Source organism: Leptopilina heterotoma, unplaced genomic scaffold (genome assembly GCF_015476425.1).
Source record: "Leptopilina heterotoma isolate Lh14 unplaced genomic scaffold, ASM1547642v1 Lhet_267, whole genome shotgun sequence".
NCBI classification, from domain to species: Eukaryota; Metazoa; Arthropoda; class Insecta; order Hymenoptera; family Figitidae; genus Leptopilina; species Leptopilina heterotoma.
This window is the reverse complement of record NW_025110976.1, coordinates 1,267,139-1,292,823: the sequence shown is the minus strand read 5'-3', so window position 1 is coordinate 1,292,823 and position 25,685 is coordinate 1,267,139. Positions and strand designations below refer to the sequence as shown.

Sequence of the window (25,685 nt, the reverse complement as noted above, 5' to 3'; positions counted from 1 at the left end):
AAATTAAATTGTAATTCTTCACAAATTAAACTGCTTTCATTGTTCAAAAATTATTGTTTAAAAAATATATTTTATAAATAATTGAAGAGTAATAAAAAAAATTATTTTTATTGAATATTAAGTCGTTCAATGGTCTCCAATACGCATCGAATGGCCTTCGAACAGTGACTAAACTATTTTCTCCAATTTCTAAAATTAAATTGTAATTCTTCACATATTCAACTGCTTTTATTGTTCAAAAATAATTGTTTATAAATATCTTTTATAAATAATTGAAGAGAATTAAAAAAAGATTTTTTTTATTGAATATTAAGTCGTTTGATGTTCTTCAATATGCATCGAATGGCCTTCGAAATGTCCTAAACTATTTTCTCCAATTTCTGAAATTGAATTTTAATTCTTCATGGTTTTACCTGCTTTTGTTGTTCAAAAATAATTGTTTATAAATATCTTTTATAAATAATTGAAGAGTAATAAACGAAAACCTGAATCCGAAAACACTCCGATGTAATCCCAAATGTCTAAGAATTGAGTCCGTAATTAGTCCGCAAAAATCTAAATTTATGATCAGTAAAGAAATCTTCTAAAATAAGTACGGAATTATTAGAAATCAATATGTAAAGAACTCGGAATCAGTCCGCAATAATCCGAATTTAATATAGTTAAAAAAACTTAATTCGTAAAATGTCCGAACCAATCCGAACTCTGTAAGCAAGTAATTGATGCGTATTCAAGACCATCGAACGACTTAATATTCAATAAAAATAATTTTTTTTATTACTCTTTAATTAATTATAAAAGATATTTATAAACAATTATTTTTGAACAATAAAAGCTGTTGAATATGTGAAGAATTAAAATTTATTTTTAGAAATTGTAGAAAATACATTTGAGATTGTTCGAAGGGTGTTCTATACGTATTGAAGACCATTGAACTACTTAATATTAAATGAAAATAATTTTTTTTATTACTCTTCAATTATTTATAAAAGATATTTTTTAAACAATAATTTTTAAACAATAAAAGCAGTTTGATATGTTAAGAATTACAATTTAATTCTAGAAATTGGAGAAAATAGGTTTGTGTTTGTTCGAAGGCCATTCGATGCATATTGAAGACCATTGTTGCGTGTAGTTGTTTTTAAAATTGAATTAAGGTTGTAATTCAAAAAAAGACTTGGAAGTAATTTAAATTACTGAACAACTGTATTTATTAAATAAAATGCATACTGTAATTTATACATAAAAATTAACCAAAAGGTTTATGTGATACATTTTGTGAAGACTTGTGCACGAACCGTACAAGTCAATTGTCGAAAAGTAAGTAAGTGTCTTTCATATTTTGCTGATGGCAAGTTAAGGTATATACCTAGATCGGAATTACAAGAGTACCGATGTGTACCAAAAACAACCCGAAAATTTTGGAAAAACCCACGAAGGTAAAAATGGCGAGTTTCATTTGCGGATGCAAAACCCTGTAGTTATTACCTGGGTCTCGAGTGGTTAATCTTTTTATTATGTTGATTTTTATCTTAAGTTTACGTGCCTTTAATGGGTTTTAGCAGCTTAAGTAAAGAAGGTATAAAATCCTAAGATAACATGTTTTTCAAAACTTTTGTACATAGGTAATATAGTTTTTAAATCATTACAATTTTATGATTTGCAGATGTTTCCTTTTTCTCTTGGAATTTGTAGAAAGTGTGTAACTATTGTAATATATATGTATCATACAAAAAGGCATAAGGCAATTTTAGTTTAAATTTTGAGAAATTAAACATGCCGGCCCCCTTGAACTGCCTACGTTCAATAAAAGGGATAATAATTGTAATCTTTAAAACAATTTAAAATTTAACAAATTAAAATATTAAAGTCTGTAGATATCAGTTCACATTCATTTAAATTTTCTTGTCTATTGGAAGTGGAAAAACTGATGTTAATGGTCGTTTGTAAGCACTATTTGCACTTTGCACAGTAACTGTACGAATAACACCATCCTTTCCTGGGTGGGTCGCGATTATACGCGCCAACTTCCATGCCATTGGGGGCATATTGTCTTCCTTGATGACCACCAGTGTACCAAGTTTAATGGTACTTTGATCTGTGACAGCTCGCCACTTACTCCTGGAAGTTAGTTCGTTAAGGTATTCCTTATACCATCGGTTCCAAAAATGTTGTCTCATTTGTTGAGCGTTCTGCCAACAATTTAACCTATGTGCTGGAACGTTGCGCAAGTCTGATTGTGGTAAGCTAGTCATTGGTCTACCAATTAAATATGACCAGGTGTTAAAGGGAGAAAATCGTTTGGATCTGATGATAAAGGAGTAAGAGGACGGGAATTCAGGATTGATTCAATCTGTACTACATACGTGTGAAGTTGTTCATACGTTAAGAGTGAGTTGCCTGCAGTGCGTACAAAGTTAACCTTAAAAGATTTTACTGCAGCTTCCCAGAGACCACCGAAATGTGGGGCTCGAGGTGGTATAAAATGCCAAATAACTTCCTTTTTGACAAATAATTTTAAACTTCTTTACTTTCTTCATGAGCACGAAGAACATTAAAAAGATCTTTTATTTCATTATTTGCTCCAACAAAATTGGTAGCATTATCAGATGAAATTGAATTTGCAACACCGCGACGAGAAAAGAAACGCGTTAAGCATGCAATAAACGCATCTGTTGTTGAATCACTTGCAAGTTCTAAATGGACAGCCTTTGTGGCCAAACAAACAAATACTGAAACATAAGTTTTTACTTTAGTTCTATTTCTATGACGGTGTTCTTTTATAAAAAAAGGTCCGCAGTAATCCACCCCTACGTGAGTAAAAGGTGTCGTAAAAGACACACGATCTTTTGGTAAATTTCCCATCAAATACCTTGTCTCTGGAGGTTTCGCTCGAAAACATTTAACACATTGTCTGATAATATGTCTCGTAGTATTGCGTCCATTAATAATCCAGTAAAATTCGCGAACCCCGTATAAGGTTGATTGAGCACCAGCATGGTGTCGTTTTAAATGTTCATCGCGAATGATTATTCTTGTGACGTTGTGATGTTTTGGTAAAACGGTAGGATGTTTTTGTGTATCAGGTATGTTTGCGTGTTCGAGTCTTCCCCCCACCTTAATAAGATCCTGGTCTAGGAAAGGATTCAATTTAAAGAGACTACTTTTCGAGTCGACTGTCCCGTTACGTTTTAAAGATATTAATTCGTCGGGAAAGGTTTGAGCTTGTGTCATTTTTAAAATTGTATGTTTTGCTTTATTGAGTTCTGCAATAGTTAATTGTCCAACATCTCTTTCTACTTTATTCGATTTTTTTGAATTGTTAAAGAAACGAAAACAAAGAGCTATTACAACCTGCAATTTGTGAAATGTGCTAAATTTATCCAAAATGTTAAATTGTCCTTGTGTAATTTTCAATGAACAAATTGGCTTACTTTTCCGAACTTCTGGAATATTGCAATTCTCAACATGCAATTGCGGCCACATATTCTTATCTTCACTCAACCAAGAGGGACCTTGGGACCAGAAATTGTTGTTTAAAAGGTCGTGAGGTCGTTGACCTCGTGAAATAAGGTCAGCTGGATTGTCAGATGTAGGAACGTGACGCCATTGTGTAGGTTCTGTATTTTTTTGTATTTTAGAAACCCGATTAGCGACAAATGTTTTGAGTGTATGGGGAGAAGTGTTTATCCAATTCAAAACAATTGTCGAATCTGACCATAAACAAATTTTAGAAAATTGCATTTGTAATGCATGGCTTGTAGCATTAACTAAATCGATTAACACTGTGGCACCGCACAATTTTAATCTTGCAAGAGTTTCAGTTTTTATTGGAGCAACACGTGATTTTGAGCAAATAAGAGCAGATTCATGATTGCCTTTATTATCGGATGATCGAAGATATAGACAAGCTCCATATGCCTTTTCACTGGCATCACAAAATCCATGGAGTTGAAATTCTGTTGCACCTGTCATTACAATACATCTGTTAAATTGAAATTTATGTAACAATGGGAGGTCATTAGTGTATTGGAGCCACGCCTTTTGAATTTCAGGTGAAACAGGATCATCCCATGCAAGTTTTGTTTTCCATAATTCTAGAATTAAAATTTTGCCAATTATAATAACTGGTTGTACTAAACCGAGAGGATCGAATAATTTTGCGATTTCGGCTAAAATACTACGTCGTGTTATGGGTCCCTTTAACTCTGACAACTTCGTGGTATACAAAATAGAATCGGACTTTGCATCCTAATGTAATCCTAACGTTTTTACTATTTCTGAATGATCTAACGTTTGTAGGGAATCAGAAGATTCAGAGGACAGATCTTTGATCAAATTCGGATCATTTGACGCCCATTTGCGTAAATTAAACCCATCCTTGGAAAGAAGTTGTATTAATTCATCTCTAAGTTTCATAGCATCTTCAAATGTTTGAGATCCTGACAACATATCGTCGACATAAAAATCATTTTTTAATACCCTTGCCGCTTCAGGATATGATTCACTTTCATCTGAAGCGAGTTGAGCTAATGTACGAATTGCTAAAAATGGAGCACAGGCTGTACCAAATGTTACTCTATTTAATGCAAATATTTTTATGGGTTCGGATGGATCCGAACGCAACAGAATTTTTTGAAACAGGGAATCTTCGGGACTTACTCGAATTTGTCTATACATCTGCTGAATATCTGCTGTAAGCACATATTTAAATGAACGAAATCTAGTTAAAATAGATACAAGATTATCCTGTATAACGGGTCCAACAAATAGTGTGTCATTTAAAGAGAGTCCGGTTGACGTTTCTGTTGAACCATCAAAAACTACTCTTGTGCTAGAAGAAAGGCTATTTTCTTTGAATACCGCGTGATGTGGTAAATAATATCCCCCCTCACTATTTTCATCGCCAATAATTTCTTCGATATGTCCTTCATCGAAATAACTTTCAATACATTCAACGTATTGTTTTTTAAATTCTGGCTTTTTCGCAAACTTTTTCTCTAATGCTTGGAATCTATATAGGGCTGAATTACGAGAATTTCCCAGATCATTTTCTTTTCCATTAAAAGGAAGTTTTACTGTATACCCCTTTTCATCTCGCGAAACGTTCTGAGAATAATGTGCTTCACACATTTCTTCTTCTTTCGAACGTATTTTTGAAGAATCGTCTGGTTCTAATTCCCACAAAATTGGTAAATCTTGGAATTTAATTAAATTACATGAAGTTTGAATAGGATTGGAGTTACTAACATTTGGATTTGTGTAGCGACCTGCGACAATCCAACCTAACATAGTTTCTTGCAAAATAGCCGTTTGTCCTGGCACTTTAATTTGACCGGAACCTAAAAGTTCATAATAAAATTCAGCTCCTATTAAAATATCTATTTCGGCTGGCATATGAAATTCTGGATTGGCAAGAGAAACATGGCATGGAATTTGGAATGATTTCTTTTCAATTGATATGGAAGGCATTTGACTAGAAAACTCTGAGAAAACAAGAAATGACATTTCACGCTTGATGTTGCTGAAACGAGATTTAATCGTGGTTGATGTAGAGTATTTAATTTTTGTTTGTAAATTCTCTACACCATTGAGTTGAAAATTGACTGGTTTTTTACGCAGTCCGAGAATTGTAGCAAATTTATCAGTAATTGAATTACATTGTGAGCAACAATCGAGAAGAGCCTTACATTTATGATATTTACCGTTTTTATCTCAAATTTCAACTACTGCTGTTCCTAAAATTACATGAGATGGACTTTTAGGATGAAATGTAACAGCTGTTGTACTTGACTCTGTGGTGTGTAACGAACCGAATTAATTATTATATTCGCAGTAACTTTGCATTCACAATTCAAATGTCAGTCTTCGATGTTCGATTATTAACTATCGATTATTGATACCGCGACGCACGAATCGATGCGATACTTCCCATAGTCGAGAGAGCAGACAACAAAACCGCGTGCTAGGCAAAAAGACGCCGAGCCGGCAGATTGTTGCGAGCATCGCCTGAAGGCACACGAATAGTGTATCATTCGCGAACTCACTATTACTTTGTAATTTGTTAGTCTACTGTTGGTTCTTATTGAATAAATAATTGAATTCTCAAATTAAATAAACCTCGCGAAAGTAGTGAGTTATTTCATAGTGTCCTTCTTATTTCCTACTATTGGATATTTATTGTTCGTCGCAGAGAGCCAGCATCACCGGTAAGTCCATCTTTCTACATGGCCATTGCTCTATAGTACTTTCAACACGTTCTTTCTCTCGCTCTCTGCAAATGCTGTAGTCGTACCCGGAGGATTTTTTTATCGGAGAAGTGTGTGAGTGTACATTGTGCTTTCCGTCGCGAGTCGAACCCATACTATTAAAGTAGAATCTAATTCAGATTTATCAATAAAAAATTAATCTCGCGATCAGGGCTGTCACAAAAATAGCGCCCAACGTGTGTTAATTTTGATAGTGAAATTAATTATACCACCATTTTCGTGCTTCACACAAAATGACGTCCAAATTTTTTCAATTTTAAAATTCAAAATTAATCTCTTAACCACTCTAGTGCTTTTTCACGAGACAAAAAATGGACATATATTAATCATCACTACAAAATTAATAATATTCCTCTTTGCATTTTTTTTCTCTCTTACAAAATACGTGAATATCGAAATTTTTTAATAAACATATTCGAAATCGCAAATGCAAAAACCACAAGCACACACTGCCGATAAAAGTTCTCCACTGTAATCGAAATAGCTCGCACAATCTCAATTTTTTATATATTGCTTCTAAATCAACCGCTTTATTTAATAATAACTACGCTTGCTATAATTGTAAAAAAAAAAAGAATGTAAAAAGGCTTCTATTTCATAAAATTATGTAATAAAACTGCTTATTTTTTTATGTAAAATTACAATTTTCTGCTTTTACGCACGCAATTTTCTTGCTTAATCTCGCCTAATAAATTGGAAACTTAATTTTTTGTATAATTACGGATGAAAACTACCATAGGAAATTTTATTCCTCTTCAAATGTAAGATATTTCATGCCAAATTATTTTCAGTGAACACTCGATTCGTTTTTCGATAACGCGATCAAAACACAGCTGTGTTTACATCCACAGCTTGCCATTGTTCCTCACATGTTTGGTCATTCCCTACAAAATTAAAATTTCTCCAAATTAAAATATTAGAAATAAGAAAATAAAAACTCGTATAAAATTAAAACTATTTAAAAATTAGAAAAATTATTCAAACTTAAATAAATAATTTCTCCGAAATACAATAAAAAATAAAAAAAAATTATTTTTTTTTCTCTCAAACATTTTTTTTTTTCTCTTTTTTGCACAATCACCAAATAAACGCAAATTTTCTTTTCTCACATGACGAAAAGAAATAAAACGCCAAGACAAAGAGGAATCACAACTAGATCGCGTGCAAAAAACAACAACATGTACAGGACACCCCCCCTGTCGAATCAAAGCAAAAATTCGGAAACGAATTCTCCCCACCCGAATCCTTCAACGCAAAGTGACCAAAACGTGCTCACAGTAGAAAATAATACCGCGTTATTAGAGACAGCGACAAACAACGTTTCACCGGCTCCACACACAAACCCCGCAGTAATGAATGAAACGCAAAATCATCCAGAAAATCGCACTAGCGATCTGGATAAATCATCCTCTACAGCACCTGGTACGGGAACCACCCCAAAAATTTTAATTCCAACACGCCGTGATCGGAAATCGAAACATAAAACGCCTACCTCTAACGCAGCAATCAAACAAATTCTCACACGTTTTGATAACATTCACGCGACCCAAGTAACACAAAACAATGAATTTAAACGTCACATGCAACATATGCTCGACCGTAATTTGGACGAATCTCGTGATCAATTAAATCATTTTTACAATGGAACTCGCCGCGTAATTCAAGAAGCTCGGTTGGAAGACCTAAAACACAATAGAAAAGAAATAACAGCCCTTAAAAATGAAACATTTCAATTAATCCAATCAAATCACCTAGAAATAAACAATTTAATTAAAGAAAATAGAAAGGAAGTTAACAAAATGATAGAATCTCTCTCGCAAAAAATTTCGGACTTACAGATGAGACACACGCCATCTCCTTGGCATGATTCTCGCTGGGAATCAATCGACAACGGTTATCAAGCTAGCACACAACAGGTATTACAACCTACATCCCTACCGTCTACAAGTACCACTACTACAGTGACAACTACAAACACAGGGACACATGCGACACTTAGTACGGGTATAGCAACAGCTCTCCCCCCACCACTGTCTACAACACCTTCCGTGCGCGCTACTCTTCGCAACCGTACACTGCAATTCACCGAGCCGCCAGAAATTCTCATTTTCCCTCCACTTTCCGACAGTGATCCTTACGAAACATCTCACATTAACACACAGGAACCTATCACGAGACCTCCACCAACTTTTTATAGGCAAAATCACAACTTGCATAAAATTATAAAATCTTGGGACCTAAAATTCCCAGGACCGCTCGACGCAGACGAATTCATCGACGAATTTGAACGCAAACTACAAGTTTCAAATATTAATCCCGATGACGCGCTCGCGACGATGTCCCAATCATTTGCCGAATCCGCGTACACCTGGTTCGCCACATTCCGCAATTCTTGGAACACGTGGAATGAATTTTCAACCAAATTCCGATCGATATTTGGTGAGTCAAATGACGATCAACGTATCACGAATAAAATTCAACGCGCCGTCCAGCTCGAAGACGAATCAGGAATAGAATTCGTAATAAGAATAGGTCACTATATAATAAATTACAACAAAAAGTTGCAGAAGAAAATCAACTTGACAAAATTTACTCGGCCCTTCATTCTGACTTAATTTTACAATTTGATCGCGACAGTTTCACAAATTACGACAGTTTAATTCGCAAAATTCGCAAATACGAAGAAAAAATTGCAACAATGCAATTTACCTCGAAAATTCGCGAACAAGACTCGAAAAAACTCGTAACACACGCGGTAAAAATCAATTAAAAGCAATTGAAACTTCCTCGCCCACAACTGATCCCGCTCAACAAAATAAATCGGAAAAAGAACCAAAAGCAGAAAACGTTTCAACAACACACAAAAATAACAAAAAACCAAATAAAAGCGAACCGGAAATTAGTTTAAATAAAGTAGAAATTTATAAACAACAAATTAAAAGATTAGAAGCAAAATTACCAACAAGCGAAAAACAAAAATCTGAAAATGATCAGAGAGCTAAGAAGCCACCTGCCTCCTCACCACCGGCCCGCAAGTCACGTCGCTGATCCACTTCTAGATCTTCTCGCTCCTCACGTTCCGTGTCTTCGCGACGAAAGGGGGGAAAACGTAGATCGCCAACGCGTAGAACTCGTGACCACAGTATCGACTCGAAACGAGACAAAAACCGCAGTGACGGACGCAGACACGAAAATCGCAACCATCGCGGACGCGGAAATAAAAACGGATGGAATGGTCGTGGTCGTGGTAATAATAATTATGATTATTACCAATACCTTTCGCAATTCTGCCAACCCGGCAACGCGCAACAACCATTCACACCCCCGCAAATGCCCTTACCACCTCAAGTACCACCTTGGTTCAGCAATCGCGATTTTCCAAACACCCTCGGTTTCAACGCACCTAACCCTTTTTCGCCAAAAAACGAGATAGATGCCAGGAGAGATTAAATCTCCCTGGCAAACAAATAACTAATTCAAATAAAAATTCGGAAAATCCCAACGATAAAACTGTAAAAATAGATAACCGCGATATTATTGACAACCGTGTAATACCAAGTTGCAGTCACACCGCAAAGGACTCAACGTGTATTCCTCAAAATGCATCAGCGCTTAATCAAGCGCATGCCAGTAGGAATTTCACTAGTGACTCCGAAAGCGAATACGATGACAATTGCTACTCGGAATCCGAGACGGAGTACTCAGACTCAAGCGACGAGCTCATCCCCACTACCGTACATACTGACACAGTAGAGACGAGCATACACTCACTTACGTCGAAGCCCTTGTCACAACCAGCTGTTGGCTTACTAGCAGCAGCCAGTAAATTCAAGCGCTTAGTACACAAAGGGCCTGCATTGCCCTTACCGCCACAAAAACGGAACACGATAACCACAACAATTAATATCGGCGATAAACAAATTATCGGTCTTCTCAACACAGGTAGCGATCGTACCTTTATGTTTGGAGAATTATACGACCAAATTAAAGAATTCGCGAACCGTGACCCAATTCAAGATGCAATAACTCGTGCAGGCGTACAATTAGCTCAACGCGACCACGTAGCCGCGCCCCGTTATTCCGCAAAATTTGACGTTACAATTAACGATTGTACTGGCGAATTATGGTTCGCAGTCCTCGATGGACTAACCACGCCCATAATATTAGGCATGGACTTCATAACCGCATGGCAAGTCGTCATAGACGCCAGTAAAGGTTATTGGTCCATCGAAGATTCAAAAACACAGAATCCTTTTATCCCAGCAAATAACTCGCGTAATTTTCTAAATTCGGAGCAATTATTAGAATTAACACCCGAACAAAGAAAAATTTTAGATGAATTTGTAGATAAAAAATTATCAAATTTCGCAGAATACACCGGCATGACGAACTTAGCAACTCACGTAATTGAATTGACAGATCAAACCCCGTTTAAACTCAAACCTCACCGTTACAGTTTAGAAGCTAATAAAATAATAAATGATCAAATTGATAAATATATCGAAAAAAGATTTATAATTCGAAGCTTCGGCCGATTCGCGAGTCCTATTGTTTTAACTTATCGTAAAGATGGCAGACCAAGAGTTTGCATGGATTTCCGAAAATTAAATAAAAATACTAAAAAATCTGCATATCCTTTACCGCGCATGGATACTATCCTCGACGCGTTATTCGAAGCAAGTATAATCAGTACAATCGATCTTACTGATGCATTTCATCATATTCCAATTCACCCAGATTCACGCGAATATACCGGTTTTGTAGTACCCGGACGTGGACAATTTGAATGGGTTAGAATGTCCTTTGGCCTCACTAACTCACCAGCCACTTTTCAAGAATTAACTGATAGGCTGAAAGAAAAATTTGTCGAACACATTCACACGAACAATTTAACTGAACCGTGGAAATGGACGGAAGAACACGAAAAATCTTATCAAGAAGTAAAAAATTTATTAAAACATGCTTTAACGTTAAATCCGCCGCGACCAAATTTACCATTCTTCTTATACACAGACGCAAGCGACACCGTCATAGGTGCAATTCTCACTCAAAAAGACGGAGATATTGAATATCTCATCACATGTCTAAGCAGACCTTTGAGAGGTGCAGATTTAAATTATACTACCACCGAGAAGGAATGCTTGGCTGTGATCTTTGCGATTAAGAAATTGCGATGTTATCTCGAAGCCACAGAATTTACGGTAATTACCGATCATTCAAGTTTAGTTTGGTTGCAAAACTTAAAAGATTCGCGAGGTAGACTTGCGAGATGGGCATTAGAATTATCAGCGAACAATGCGAAAATTGAGCACCGCAAAGGTACAACCAACGAAGCAGCTGACACTCTATCGCGCCTTTACGAGAACGTCTCGGAAGACACGCCCTCCTCACAGCTAAGTCACACCCACAGTGTATCTTGGTACGACGAGATGGTTGCACGTGTGCGTAATACCCCCACTCGTTACGAACGATACAGACTCGACTCGAACAGCGAACTGTACTATTACAAACCAAACCAACTCAAAGAAACCATAGGCGATAACAACGCATGGAAGAAAGTGTTAAAAGAAAGTGAAATACTCCAGACTATTTATAAATATCATGACACCCCACAATCCGCACATAAAGGAATTAATAAAACTTACTTGTCAATTATTAATCACCACTATTGGCCCGGTATGCGCGAAGATATCAAAAGATATATCGACGAATGTGAAATTTGTTTAAAATGCAAACCTAAAAACAAACCTCCTTAAGGGGAGGTTCCCATCGCGGGAGTCAAAAAAATTGATTTCTTTTTTATTGTATTTTTTGAAAGCTATATATATGTAGAATATGTGTGTATACCGATTTTTTGATCCGAAGAATATTTTCGATTTTATAGAGTCTTGAACTAACCGACGTCCCGAGCACTAAGTAACAAATGTCAGGCAAATCACATCAATTTTTAAAAATTTTGCAAATCTGACCTCAGAATCGTAAAGAGAGACCCTAAATACCTATAGATATTTATCATATACGCAAATTGAACAAAGAATTGCAAAGAATACAATTATTGCACAAAATGTTTTTCAAGCTAAACGCGTTTTTCTCGAAACAAGATTTTTTAAACTGGTGGGCATCGTAGCGTCTAAACTATTTAATCAATCAACTTCGGGTTTGTGGTTTATTAAAGGTAACTAAATTCTACAGGGGTTATACCTATAATATGATAAAATTGTTAACAATACAGATTTTTACAAGAGGTCAAATATGGAAAAATAATGCAAAAACGCAGTTTTTTTAAAAATGTGTCCGCCATTTTGTCATTTTGTTAACTTTTTAACTATTTTATAGGTATAACCTATTCTTTAGGATGTCATCTTTATAAAAAATTTTGAGTTTCTGTTTTAGACTAAAAATTGCGCAGTGTAGAATGCCCACCGTTTTCCTTATTTAAAAAAACATTATTTTCTAGATGCGCCATATTGGCCGCCATTTTGCATTTTTTTGAAAATGAAATATATGTTGTAAAAGTTCAAGAATGTATCTTTATTTAGAAAAAAAACTAAATCGCTAAGTCATAGCCGTTCTTTGCAAAAAATTGTCAAAGTTTGTGTTTATTTTGGCCTCTGCAATGAGAACCTCCCCTTAAGGACTTATGTATCCGCGTAAGTTCAATGAACCATGGGACAATGTTTCTGTAGATATTGTAGGACCACTTCCGCGATCTAAATCAGGAAAATCCTTCATTTTAGTTTGCGAAGATATTTACACACGGTATATCGAATGTTTCGCCCTGTCAAAAGCCGACAGTCCAAAAATTGTTAAGTCATTAAACACTTTAATTAGCAAAGGGGGAATACCCAGAACTTTTGTCACAGACAATGGAACTGAATTCGTTAATCGCAATATTACAAAATTCTTAAACGAAATTGGTTCTGACCAACGCACGACTCCGGTCTACCACCCATTATCAAACCCCGTCGAACGCGTAAATCGAAATCTAAAAACGATGATCGCCAGTCTTCTTGGCGAAGATCAACGCGAATGGGATTTGTTGTTAGAAGAAATACAATTCGCTTACAACACTACCGTCCATTCCTCTTTAGGTGTAACCCCTGCTTTCTTAAACTTCGCACGCGAACCAAGACGCACGGGAGAACAAAAACTCGAAACTAACGCGAAAATGACAATCGACAATACAACCAATGACTGGTTAGAACGGATAAAACGCATAGATGACCTTCGTGAAAAAGTTCAAAAGTTAATGACTAAAGCATGTGAGAGACAAAGGAAAGTTTATAACAAAAACCGCAAAAATGATTTACATTTTGAAATTGGCAATCTAGTGTTCTACCCAAATAATAAATTATCCAAAGCAATTGGGGGTTACAGTTTAAAATTAGCGCCTCGATATAAAGGCCCAGCTACCATAACAGAAAAATTATCTCCTATGGTGGTAGTCATCAGCGATTTGCAAAAGAAAAGAAATGGCAAATACCATGTCAACGATTTAAAACCAGCAAAAAAGGGCCTTCGATCGCAAAACAATTTCTAAATCTCTTTTCAGATTCGTTATGGATTTAACAAACAGCAACGACATCGACAACTCACCAAGCTCCTTCGAGATCTTATCGACTCAGATTTCCACGGTCTCTGAAGATGGAAATCAACTGGGGTTCGATCAACAGCCAACTGGTCTAATCGCGTTGAACAAAGACAACTTCGACTACTTAGTTAACTCACGTAAAGAGCTATCTAACCAGTTAGTGGAAGCCAACCAAATCATCGCCACACTTCGCGAAGAAATTTCTGCAATCAACGAGAAACCCAACAACAGCGGCGTTCCAAACATGGCAGCGCACTACAAGCTGCTTACCGATCTACTCCTCGAGAAGCAAAATCTCGCTGAGCAACTTGCGAAACACGAAAATGAAGCCGCCCAGCACGAAGATAAAGTCGCCCACCACAAAGATGAAGCCGCCCACTTCAAGGCTGAAGCCGCAAAACTAAAGAAGATCGTTGATAGCTACGAAACAGATTATAACGCGCTTTTGGCCGATTACAACTATATGGAAAAGCTTCAACTCCGTACCCGCAATCTCTTCCGGCATAAAATTTCCGAAGTTTTTAAAATGCAAGCGGAACTTCGCGAAATACGAATAAGGCCCAAGGCTACCGATGGCTGCCTCAACTGCAGTATGCCAGGACACAGCTTCAAATTCTGCCGAAGCGAGTACACTGGACGCTTCTGTCAAAAGTGCGCGAACCCAGATTTTAGCACCGACGAATGCCCATGGCCACATGTTGCAGAAGGAAAATTCGACATTCCAGATCACCAACGCTGTAAGACTTGTAAACGACCAAAGAATCTACCAGGCGTTAACTGCGGTGAATGTCGCAAACGAGAAATGGAACGCAGAATCGCGAAGCGCGACCAGCAAATGCTTGAAGTCATAAAGCAAACAAGCAGTCTACAAATCACCTCGAAACCGTTACCCGTGCAAGAGAAGGGCGCAATTCCCAAGTTGGTCTCCCAACTCAAGCTTGAAGAGCCTTTAAACGAATCTTCACCACGAGCAGAGACTACATCGCAAACTCCGCCCCAAAAGCAGAAATCTTCGCGAAAAACAATTTCTCGAGATGACAAAAATGCTTGCGAACTTGCAAGTTCAAACTCGCGAAAACAACCCCCAGCATCTCCACCTTCAGAGAATGACACCGGAAATGAGCCTAGAGATATTTGCAAAGTCCTCGCACCATTCGACTCGGAAGACAATAACATTGAACTGTGGAAGACGCTATCTCAGGCTTATGAGTTAGGCATCGAAAAAGAAAAAGAGTGACTTGAAAATGTTCGCGAATAACAAAAAAAAATATAACATCGCTTAAAGACTTTTTAGTGCCTTACAAGGACATTATATGCTGTGATTAAGACTAAGTGTTTATTTATAACATACCAATTCTCAAATCTTGTATTTCGCGTTAAATTAAAAAAAAAAAAAAGAAACCTATCACATAGCATTTTAGTTTATAAGATTTTCTTCCATTTTCGCGTTTAATGTAACCAGAATTCAAAAAATTCACACACGTTTTGTTACATTTATATGTTCTACTATTTTGCTAAATAAAACATTATAATTCGATAAATTAGTGATTTACTTTCTTAAAAGAGAACGAACGTTAACAAGTACTAATCTTCTTTTTATTTTTTTAGAAATGGATTCGCAGTAACTTTGCATTCACAATTCAAATGTCAGTCTTCGATGTTCGATTATTAACTATCGATTATTGATACCGCGACGCACGAATCGATGCGATACTTCCCATAGTCGAGAGAGCAGACGACAAAACCTTGTGCTAGGCAAAAAGACGCCGAGCCGGCAGATTGTTGCGAGCATCGCCTGAAGGCACACGAATAGTGTATCATTCGCGAACTCACTATTACTTTGTAATTTGTTAGTCTACTGTTGGTTCTTATTGAATAAATAATTGAATTCTCAAATTAAATAAACCTCGCGAAAGTAGTGAGTTATTTCATAGTGTCCTTCTTATTTCCTACTATTGGATATTTATTGTTCGTCGCAGAGAGCCAGCATCACCGGTAAGTCCATCTTTCTACATGGCCATTGCTCTATAGTACTTTCAACACGTTCTTTCTCTCGCTCTCTGCAAATGCTGTAGTCGTACCCGGAGGATTTTTTTATCGGAGAAGTAAGTTAGTGTACATTGTGCTTTCCGTCGCGAGTCGAACCCATACTATTAAAGTAGAATCTAATTCAGATTTATCAATAGAAAATTAATCTCGCGATCAGGGCTGTCACAGGTGTTAGAATTTGTTTCTGTTTGAATTTTGGGTTCAAAGTGTAAAAGTGTATTATGTCTTTTTTTACATTTTTGACACGGCTGTTTTCGACAGTCGATTGTGCGATGATTTTGTAAAAAACAATTATGACAAATTGCAGCCTTTTTAACAAAATCATAACGTTCTTGGGTAGACATGTTTAGAAATTGAGCACATGAATACAAAGGATGTTTTTGTGAACAAAGAGAACACGATACTTTACAGTTTTCCATATTTGAAACTGTAGTTGATAAACATGTTGATGGTGGTTTTGAATTAGATCGAATGTTAGACGAGTGTTTGGAATTAGTCTTCGAAGAATTAACAGATTTGAATGTGGAATGATTGGCCTCAATAACTGATCTTTTTTCTAAAAACGAAATTAAATCTTTAACCGTGGGAAGTTGAGTCGTTCCCGTGGCTTCTTCCCATCTTTCGCGTATATAATTATTGAACTTTAGTTTGATTAAATAAACAATTAAACTGTCCTATTGTTTAACAGGTTGATTTAATGCCTTTAATGCTCTAAGATGTTTTTGTAAATTATCAAGCAATGTGCGTGCTGTAAATTCCTTTGAAAGTGCGGGAAGTTCAAATAAAGTTTTGATATGATTTTCTACAATGAACTTGCGATTATCATAACGATTCTTTAAAAGTTCCCAAGCAATCAAATAATTATCAGCAGTTGTTTCTAGCGACGCAATGACTTCGGATGCTTCATCTCTCAAACATGCTCTTAAATACATAAATTTACTGATATTTGGAATATCCTGATTATCATGGCACATCGACTTAAAAGAATCATAAAATGCAAGCCATGTGTCAAATGTACCATGAAAAACAGGTGTCTCAATTTTTAGCAGTTGGAAATGAGAAGGGAAGTGCGTCCGTCTTTGAGTTGGTATTTCATGGGATTCTAAATTTTGAACTGAATTTGTACGCGAGGAAGATTGTTCTGTTTCATGAATTTGCTTGTTTTCCTCACCAGGTAATAACTCTTCTATTTGTTTTTGAATATTATCAAATTCTTTCCATAAGGGGTTATGTCTGCTCAAGCGACCTTCTAAATCTAATGAAAATAAATCAGTATCATCGTTTATTTTTCTCAACGCAGTTTCAAATTTCGTCACCGATGCTTTTATACTACCGCGTTTAATTTTTAATTGTTCAAGAGTCAACGCCATAATTGAAAATTTATATCTCACTCTTAATTCAGAACATTAACACTTGACATATAGAGATAACATATGAAAATGTAAAAAAGGATTAGGAATATTGGTCAACCACTAGACTTAGGGGAGTTTGCTGCGAGTTGGTCACTACTGCGAGTTGGACACCCCTTGATATTTCGAGAATACATAAAGTTTATCCCAGAATTAAAATTGTAAAATGTTTGCCTTATTGATAAGATATATTTATATTTGTTTTGAAAAAAATACTTGCATTATTTAAGATTCTTATAAAAAAAACATTTTTTTAGTGTAAGAATTTTTTTGAGAAGTGGAAACGACGTCTTTTAAGTGTTAATAAAAAGACTACTATTCATTGTTCATAAAAATTTCGTACATGTATTTTTGGATTAATTTTCATGCTCTTTAGGATGCAAAAAGAATTAGCTCCATATATTGTTGCCAAAACTATTTTTTGTGGTCTAAAAAAATCCTGTTAATTCTGCGAGTTGGACACACCTTTTCGCTGCGAGTTGGTCATGATTTATATGCTGGAGATTTCTTTTGTTTTCAAGTTTAACCTATTTTATGTTTGTAAACATTGCAAAATATTTGATTCGAAATTTATAGTTTATAATATGTAAAATACAATATATTTTATAAAATACAAATTTTGCATACACTTTTTATTACTAGAGGTTTTATTTAATTTTTATGCTTTTTGAGTGGATTTTGTGAGGGTTTCCAACTTGCAGCAAAGAAAAAAAAAAGTCCAAAAATCATCTTTTTAGAAAATTGGCTACATTTTGAAAGTTTTTTCAAAAATTAAATTGCCGCTTTTACAGAAGTATAGGTAATCTCTCTGGCTTTTAAACAAGACTTTAAACATGTCGATAGCTTAATTTAGTGAAAAGTTATAACCGAAAAACAAAACTATGTCCAACTCGCAGCAAACTCCCCTACTACTTCGAAGTCAGCCGATTGATGATAATGAAATATTTCTTCAATTGGAATTGATTTGAAGATTCATGACCTGATGTAGTGAAGTTCACCTCCTCTTGGAATCCTGCTGGTTTCTTCGATGAAAATTTGTTAATCAATTTTCAAGAAATTGTAATTCTTATGAAATTGTCTTTTTTAAATGTCCCTATAGAAACCGTAAAAACGTTCAGGGTTCCACTCACTAATTGTCATTAAAAGTTCACTAAAAATTTTCAGTTGTTTAAAGGTATCAAAAACTCCTTTAATTTTGTCACTGAATAACTGATTAGTTATTTAAAAGTCACAGTTCATATGTACTCAATTTGAACATTATAATTTTAATGTTCAAATACTTGCAATTTCACAAGGAACATGTGTTCATATGAAAGTCTATTTTAATTTGCAGAATTTTAGTTTTGGAATTACTAAAACAGCTTGGTATTTACTTGTATTTGTGCAAGATTTTGAAATCATTAAACACTTATTCGATCACTAATTTTGAAATCACTAGTGAACTTATATACATATATATGTATAACTTCATTTGAAGTATTATTGATATAATTTTCAACGAAATATCTTGCAGTTTCCGGAACAATTATTCACAAGTTCACTTTTCACTGTAAGAAATCCGGCTCGAAGGACCAACATGTTGTGTGTAGTTGTTTTTAAAATTGAATTAAGGTTGTAATTCAATAAAAGACTTGAAAGTAAGTTAAATTACTGAACAACTGTATTTATTTAATAAAATGCATACTGTAATTTATACAATAAAATTAACTAAAAGGTTTATGTGATACATTTTGTGAAGACTTGTGCACGAACCGTACAAGTCAATTGTCGAAAAGTAAGTAAGTGTCTTTCATATTTTGCTGAAGGCAAGTTGAGGTATATACCTAGATTGGAATTACAAGAGTTCCGATGTGTACCGAAACAACCCGAAAATTTTGGAAAAACCCACAAAGGTAAAAATGGCGAGTTTCATTTGGGGATGCGAAACCCTGCAGTTATTACCTGGGTCTCGAGTGGTTAATCTTTTTATTAGGTTGATTTTTATCTTAAGTTTACGTGCCTTTAATGGGTTTTAGCAGCTTAAGTAAAGAAGGTATAAAATCCTAAGATAACATGTTTTTCAAAACTTTTGTACATAGGTAATATAGTTTTTAAATCATTACAATTTTATGATTTGCAGATGTTTCCTTTTTCTCTTGGAATTTGTAGAAAGTGTGTAACTATTGTAATATATATGTATCATACAAAAAGGCATAAAGCAATTTTAGTTTAAATTTTGAGAAACCAAACAACCATTGAACGACTTAATATACAATAAAAATATTTTTTTTTTATTACTCTTCAATTATTTATAAAAGATATTTATAAACAATTATTTTTGAACAATACACTGAGAAAAAAGAGGGCGCGTTGCAGCACATTTTCGATTCATGTTGCGCGACTCAACCTGTGTTCTGCTAGACACTTTTCTGGGGCGTGCAGCGGACCCCTGAGTCGAGGCGAGCTGTATTTGAAGCGTATTACACGCTCTTTGGGGCGTGCTGCACGCCCCAGAAAGTGTGTAGAAGAATTCAGGGTTGAGTCGCGCAACATGAATCGAAAATGTGCTGTAACGCGCCCTCTTTTTTCTCAGTGTAAAAGCAGGTGAAATTGTGAAGAATTAAAATTCAATTTTAGAAATTGTAGAAAATACATTGGAGAGTGTTCGAAGGGTGTTCTATACGTATCAAAGACCATCGAACGACTTAAAATTCAATAAAAATATTTTTTTTTTATTACTCTTCAAGTATTTATAAAAGATATTTATAAACAATTATTTTTGAACAACAAAAGCAGATAAAACTGTAAAGAATTAAAATTCAATTTTAGAAATTGGAGAAAATCGTTTAGGACTGTTCGAAGGCTCTTTGATGCATATTCAAGACCATCGAACGACTTAATATTCAATAAAAATAATTTTTTTTATTAATCTTCAATTATTTATAAAAGATATTTATAAACAATTATTTTTGAACAATAAAAGCAGGTGAAATTGTGAAGAATTACAATTTAATGTTAAGAATTGGAGAAAATAGTTTTGTGACTGTTCGAAAGCCATTCGATGGATATTGAAGACCATCGAACGACTTAATATTCAATAAAAATAATATTTTTTTATTACTCTTCAATTATTTATAAAAGATTTTTGTAAACAATTATTTTTGAACAATAAAAGCTGTTGAATATGAAAAGAATTACAATTTAATTTTAGAAATTGTAGAAAATACATTGGAGATTGTTTGAAGGGTGTTTTATACGTGATGAAGACCATCGAACGACTGAATATTCAATAAAAATAATTTTTTTTTATTACTCTTCAATTATTTATAAAAGATATTTATAAACAATTATTTTTGAACAATAAAAGCTGTTGAATATGTGAAGAATTACAATTTAATTTTAGAAATTGTAGAAAATACATTGGAGAGTGTTTGAAGGGTGTTTTATACGTAATGAAGACTATTGAACGACTTAATATTCAATAAAAATAATTTTTTTATCACTCTTTAATTATTTATAAAAGATATTTATAAACAATTATTTTTGAACAATAAAAGCTGTTGAATATGTGAAGAATTACAATTTAATTTTAGAAATTGTAGAAAATACATTGGAGATTGTTTGAAGGGTGTTTTATACGTGATGAAGACCATCGAACGACTTAATATTCAATAAAAATAATTTTTTTTTATTACTCTTCAATTATTTATAAAAGATATTTATAAACAATAATTTTTAAACAATAAAAGCAGTTAAAAATGTGAAGAATTACAATTTAATTTTAGAAATTGAAGAAAATACATTGGAGAGTGTTCGAAGGGTGATTTATACGTATCGAAGACCATTGAACGACTTAATATTCAATAAAAATAATTTTTTTATCACTCTTTAATTATTTATAAAAGATATTTATAAACAATTATTTTTGAACAATAAAAGCTGTTGAATATGTGAAGAATTACAATTTAATTTTAGAAATTGTAGAAAATACATTGGAGAGTGTTTGAAAGGTGTTTTATACGTAATCAAGACCATCGAACGACTTAATATTTAATAAAAATAATTTTTTTTTATTACTCTTCAATTATTTATAAAAGATATTTATAAACAATAATTTTTAAACAATAAAAGCAGTTAAATATGTGAAGAATTACAATTTAATTTTAGAAATTGAAGAAAATACATTGGAGAGTGTTCGAAGGGTGATTTATACGTATCGAAGACCATTGAACGACTTAATATTCAATAAAAATAATTTTTTTTATTACTTTTTAATGATTTATAAAAGATATTTATAAACAATTATTTTTGAACAATAAAAGCTGTTGAATATGTAAAGAATTACAATTTAATTTTAGGAATTGGAGAAAAAAGTTTATTGACTGTTCAAAGGCCATTTGATGCATATTGAAGACCATTGAACGACTTAATATTCAATAAAAATATTTTTTTTTATTACTCTTCAATTATTTATAAAAGATATTTATAAACAATTATTTTTGAACAATAAAAGCTGTTAAATATGTGAAGAATTACAATTTAATTTTAGAAATTGTAGAAAATACATTGGAGAGTGTTTGAAGGGTGTTTTATACGTGATGAAGACCATCGAACGACTTAATATTCAATAAAAATAATTTTTTTTATTACTCTTCAATTATTTATAAAAGATATTTATAAACAATAATTTTTAAACAATAAAAGCAGTTTGATATGTGAAGAATTACAATTTAATTTTAGAAATTGGAGAAAATAGGTTTGTGTTTGTTCGATAGCCATTCGATGCATATTGAAGACCATTAAACAAATTACTATTGAATAAAAATAATTTTTTTTTATTACTCTTCAATTATTTATAAAAGATATTTAAAAACAATTATTTTTGAACAATAAAAGCAGTTTGATATGTCAAGAATTAAAATTTAATTTTAAAAATTTGAGAAAATAGTTTAGTGACTGTTCGAAGGCCATTCAATGCATATTGAAGACCATCGAACGACTTAATATTCAATAAAAATAATTTTTTTTATTACTCTTTAATTATTTATAAAAGATATTTATAAACAATTATTTTTAAAAAACAAAAGCAGTTGAATATGTGAAGAATTACAATTTAATTTTAGAAATTGAAGAAAATAGTTTAGGACTGTTCGAAGGCTCTTTGATGCGTATTCAAGACCATCGAACGACTTAATATTTAATAAAAATATTTTTTTTTATTTCTCTTCAATTATTCATAAAAAATATTTATAAACAATTATTTTTGGAACAACAGAGGCAGGTAAAACTGTGAAGAATTAAAATTCAATTTCAGAAAATGGAGAAAATAGGTTTGTGACTGTTCAATGGCCATTCAATGCATATTGAAGACCATCGAACGACTTAATATTCAATAAAAAAAATCTTTCTTTATTACTCTTTAATTATTTATAAAAGATATTTATAAACAATTATTTTTGAACAATAAAAGCAGGTGAAATTGTCAAGAATTAAAATTCAATTTTAGAAATTGAAGAAAATAGTTTAGGACTGTTCGAAGGCTCTTTGATGCGTATTCAAGACCATCGAACGACTTAATATTTAATAAAAATATTTTTTTTTATTTCTCTTCAATTATTCATAAAAAATATTTATAAACAATTATTTTTGGAACAACAGAGGCAGGTAAAACTGTGAAGAATTAAAATTCAATTTCAGAAAATGGAGAAAATAGGTTTGTGACTGTTCAATGGCCATTCAATGCATATTGAAGACCATCGAACGACTTAATATTCAATAAAAAAAATCTTTCTTTATTACTCTTCAATTATTTATAAAAGATATTTATAAACAATTATTTTTGAACAATAAAAGCTGTTGAATATGTGAAGAATTAATATTCAATTTTAGAATTTGTAGAAAATACATTGGAGAGTGTTCGAAGTGTGTTCTATACGTATCGAAGACCATCGAACGACTTAAAATTCAATAAAAATATTTTTTTTATTACTCTTTAATTATTTATAAAAGATATTTATAAACAATTATTTTTGAACAACAAAAGCAGGTAAAATTGTGAAGAATTAAAATTCAATGTAAAAAATTGGAGAAAATAGTTTAGGACTGTTCGAAAAAAAAATTATTAATTTTTTTTCAAATTAATTTTTTCTTATTAATTTTTTTTTTATTAATTTTTTTTTAATTATTACAATTATTTTTGAACAACAAAGGCAGGTAAAACTGTAAAGAATTAAAATTCAATTTCAGAAAATGGAGAAAATAGGTTTGTGACTGTTCAATGGCCATTCAATGCATATTGAAGACCATCGAACGACTTAATATTTAATAAAAAAATCTTTCTTTATTACTCTTCAATTATTTATAAAAGATATTTAAAAACAATTATTTTTGAACAATAAAAGCAGTTTGATATGTCAAGAATTAAAATTTAATTTTAAAAATTTGAGAAAATAGTTTAGTGACTGTTCGAAGGCCATTCAATGCATATTGAAGACCATCGAACGACTTAATATTCAATAAAAATAATTTTTTTTATTAATCTTCAATTATTTATAAAAGATATTTATAAACAATTATTTTTGAACAATAAAAGCAGGTGAAATTGTGAAGAATTACAATTTAATGTTAAGAATTGGAGAAAATAGTTTTGTGACTGTTCGAAAGCCATTCGATGGATATTGAAGACCATCGAACGACTTAATATTCAATAAAAATAATATTTTTTTATTACTCTTCAATTATTTATAAAAGATTTTTGTAAACAATTATTTTTGAGGAATAAAAGCTGTTGAATATGTAAAGAATTACAATTTAATTTTAGTAATTGGAGAAAAAAGTTTATTGACTGTTCAAAGGCCATTTGATGCATATTGAAGACCATTGAACGACTTAATATTCAATAAAAATATTTTTTTTATTACTCTTCAATTATTTATAAAAGATATTTATAAACAATTATTTTTGAACAATAAAAGCTGTTGAATATGTGAAGAATTACAATTTAATTTTAGAAATTGTAGAAAATACATTGGAGAGTGTTTGAAGGGTGTTTTATACGTGATGAAGACCATCGAACGACTTAATATTCAATAAAAATAATTTTTTTTACTACTCTTCAATTATTTATAAAAGATATTTATAAACAATAATTTTTAAAAATAAAAGCAGTTAAAAATGTGAAGAATTACAATTTAATTTTAGAAATTGAAGAAAATACATTGGAGAGTGTTCGAAGGGTGATTTATACGTATCGAAGACCATGGAACGACTTAATACTCAATAAAAATAATTTTTTTATTACTCTTCAATTATTTATAAAAGATATTTATAAACAATTATTTTTGAACAATAAAAGCTGTTGAATATGTGAAGAATTACAATTTAATTTTAGAAATTGTAGAAAATACATTGGAGAGTGTTGGAAGGGTGTTTTCTACGTAATGAAGACCATCGAACGACTTAATATTTAATAAAAATAATTTTTTTTTATTACTCTTCAATTATTTATAAAAGATATTTATAAACAATAATTTTTAAACAATAAAAGCAGTTAAATATGTAAAGAATTACAATTTAATTTTAGAAATTGAAGAAAATACATTGGAGAGTGTTCGAAGGGTGATTTATACGTATCGAAGACCATTGAACGACTTAATATTCAATAAAAATAATTTTTTTTATTACTCTTTAATGATTTATAAAAGATATTTATAAACAATTATTTTTGAACAATAAAAGCTGTTGAATATGTAAAGAATTACAATTTAATTTTAGGAATTGGAGAAAAAAGTTTATTGACTGTTCAAAGGCCATTTGATGCATATTGAAGACCATTGAACGACTTAATATTCAATAAAAATATTTTTTTTTATTACTCTTTAATTATTTATAAAAGATATTTATAAACAATTATTTTTGAACAATAAAAGCTGTTGAATATGTGAAGAATTACAATTTAATTTTAGAAATTGTAGAAAATACATTGGAGATTGTTTGAAGGGTGTTTTATACGTGATGAAGACCATCGAACGACTTAATATTCAATAAAAATAATTTTTTTTATTACTCTTCAATTATTTATAAAAGATATTTATAAACAATAATTTTTAAACAATAAAAGCAGTTAAAAATGTGAAGAATTACAATTTAATTTTAGAAATTGAAGAAAATACATTGGAGAGTGTTCGAAGGGTGATTTATACGTATCGAAGACCATTGAACGACTTAATATTCAATAAAAATAATTTTTTTATCACTCTTTAATTATTTATAAAAGATATTTATAAACAATTATTTTTGAACAATAAAAGCTGTTGAATATGTGAAGAATTACAATTTAATTTTAGAAATTGTAGAAAATACATTGGAGAGTGTTTGAAGGGTGTTTTA

General features: G+C 32.4%; 3 protein-coding genes across 3 annotated transcripts; all 3 read right to left on the bottom strand.

The window, feature by feature from the left end:
• Nucleotides 1–2,517: 2,517 nt before the first annotated feature.
• On the bottom strand, nt 2,518–3,975 carry LOC122503668. The gene has a single exon (XM_043614296.1). It carries the CDS (start codon nt 3,973–3,975, stop codon nt 2,518–2,520), a length of 1,458 nt encoding a protein of 485 aa, XP_043470231.1.
• Nucleotides 3,976–4,251: 276 nt separating this feature from the next.
• LOC122503667 lies at nt 4,252–5,472 on the bottom strand. Its single transcript, XM_043614295.1, has one exon. The coding sequence runs from the start codon at nt 5,470–5,472 to the stop codon at nt 4,252–4,254; it is 1,221 nt and encodes a 406-aa protein (XP_043470230.1).
• An 11,111-nt stretch (nt 5,473–16,583) lies between these two features.
• Nucleotides 16,584–17,279, bottom strand: LOC122503666. The gene has a single exon (XM_043614293.1). The coding sequence runs from the start codon at nt 17,277–17,279 to the stop codon at nt 16,584–16,586; it is 696 nt and encodes a 231-aa protein (XP_043470228.1).
• Nucleotides 17,280–25,685: the final 8,406 nt, after the last annotated feature.

What these genes read in the sequence shown, in the direction of transcription:
- LOC122503667 (XM_043614295.1), bottom strand. Translation starts at nt 5,472, where the DNA reads ATGCCTTCCATATCAATTGAAAAGAAATCATTCCAAATTCCATGCCAT.
- LOC122503668 (XM_043614296.1), bottom strand. Translation starts at nt 3,975, where the DNA reads ATGACAGGTGCAACAGAATTTCAACTCCATGGATTTTGTGATGCCAGT.
- LOC122503666 (XM_043614293.1), bottom strand. Translation starts at nt 17,279, where the DNA reads ATGGCGTTGACTCTTGAACAATTAAAAATTAAACGCGGTAGTATAAAA.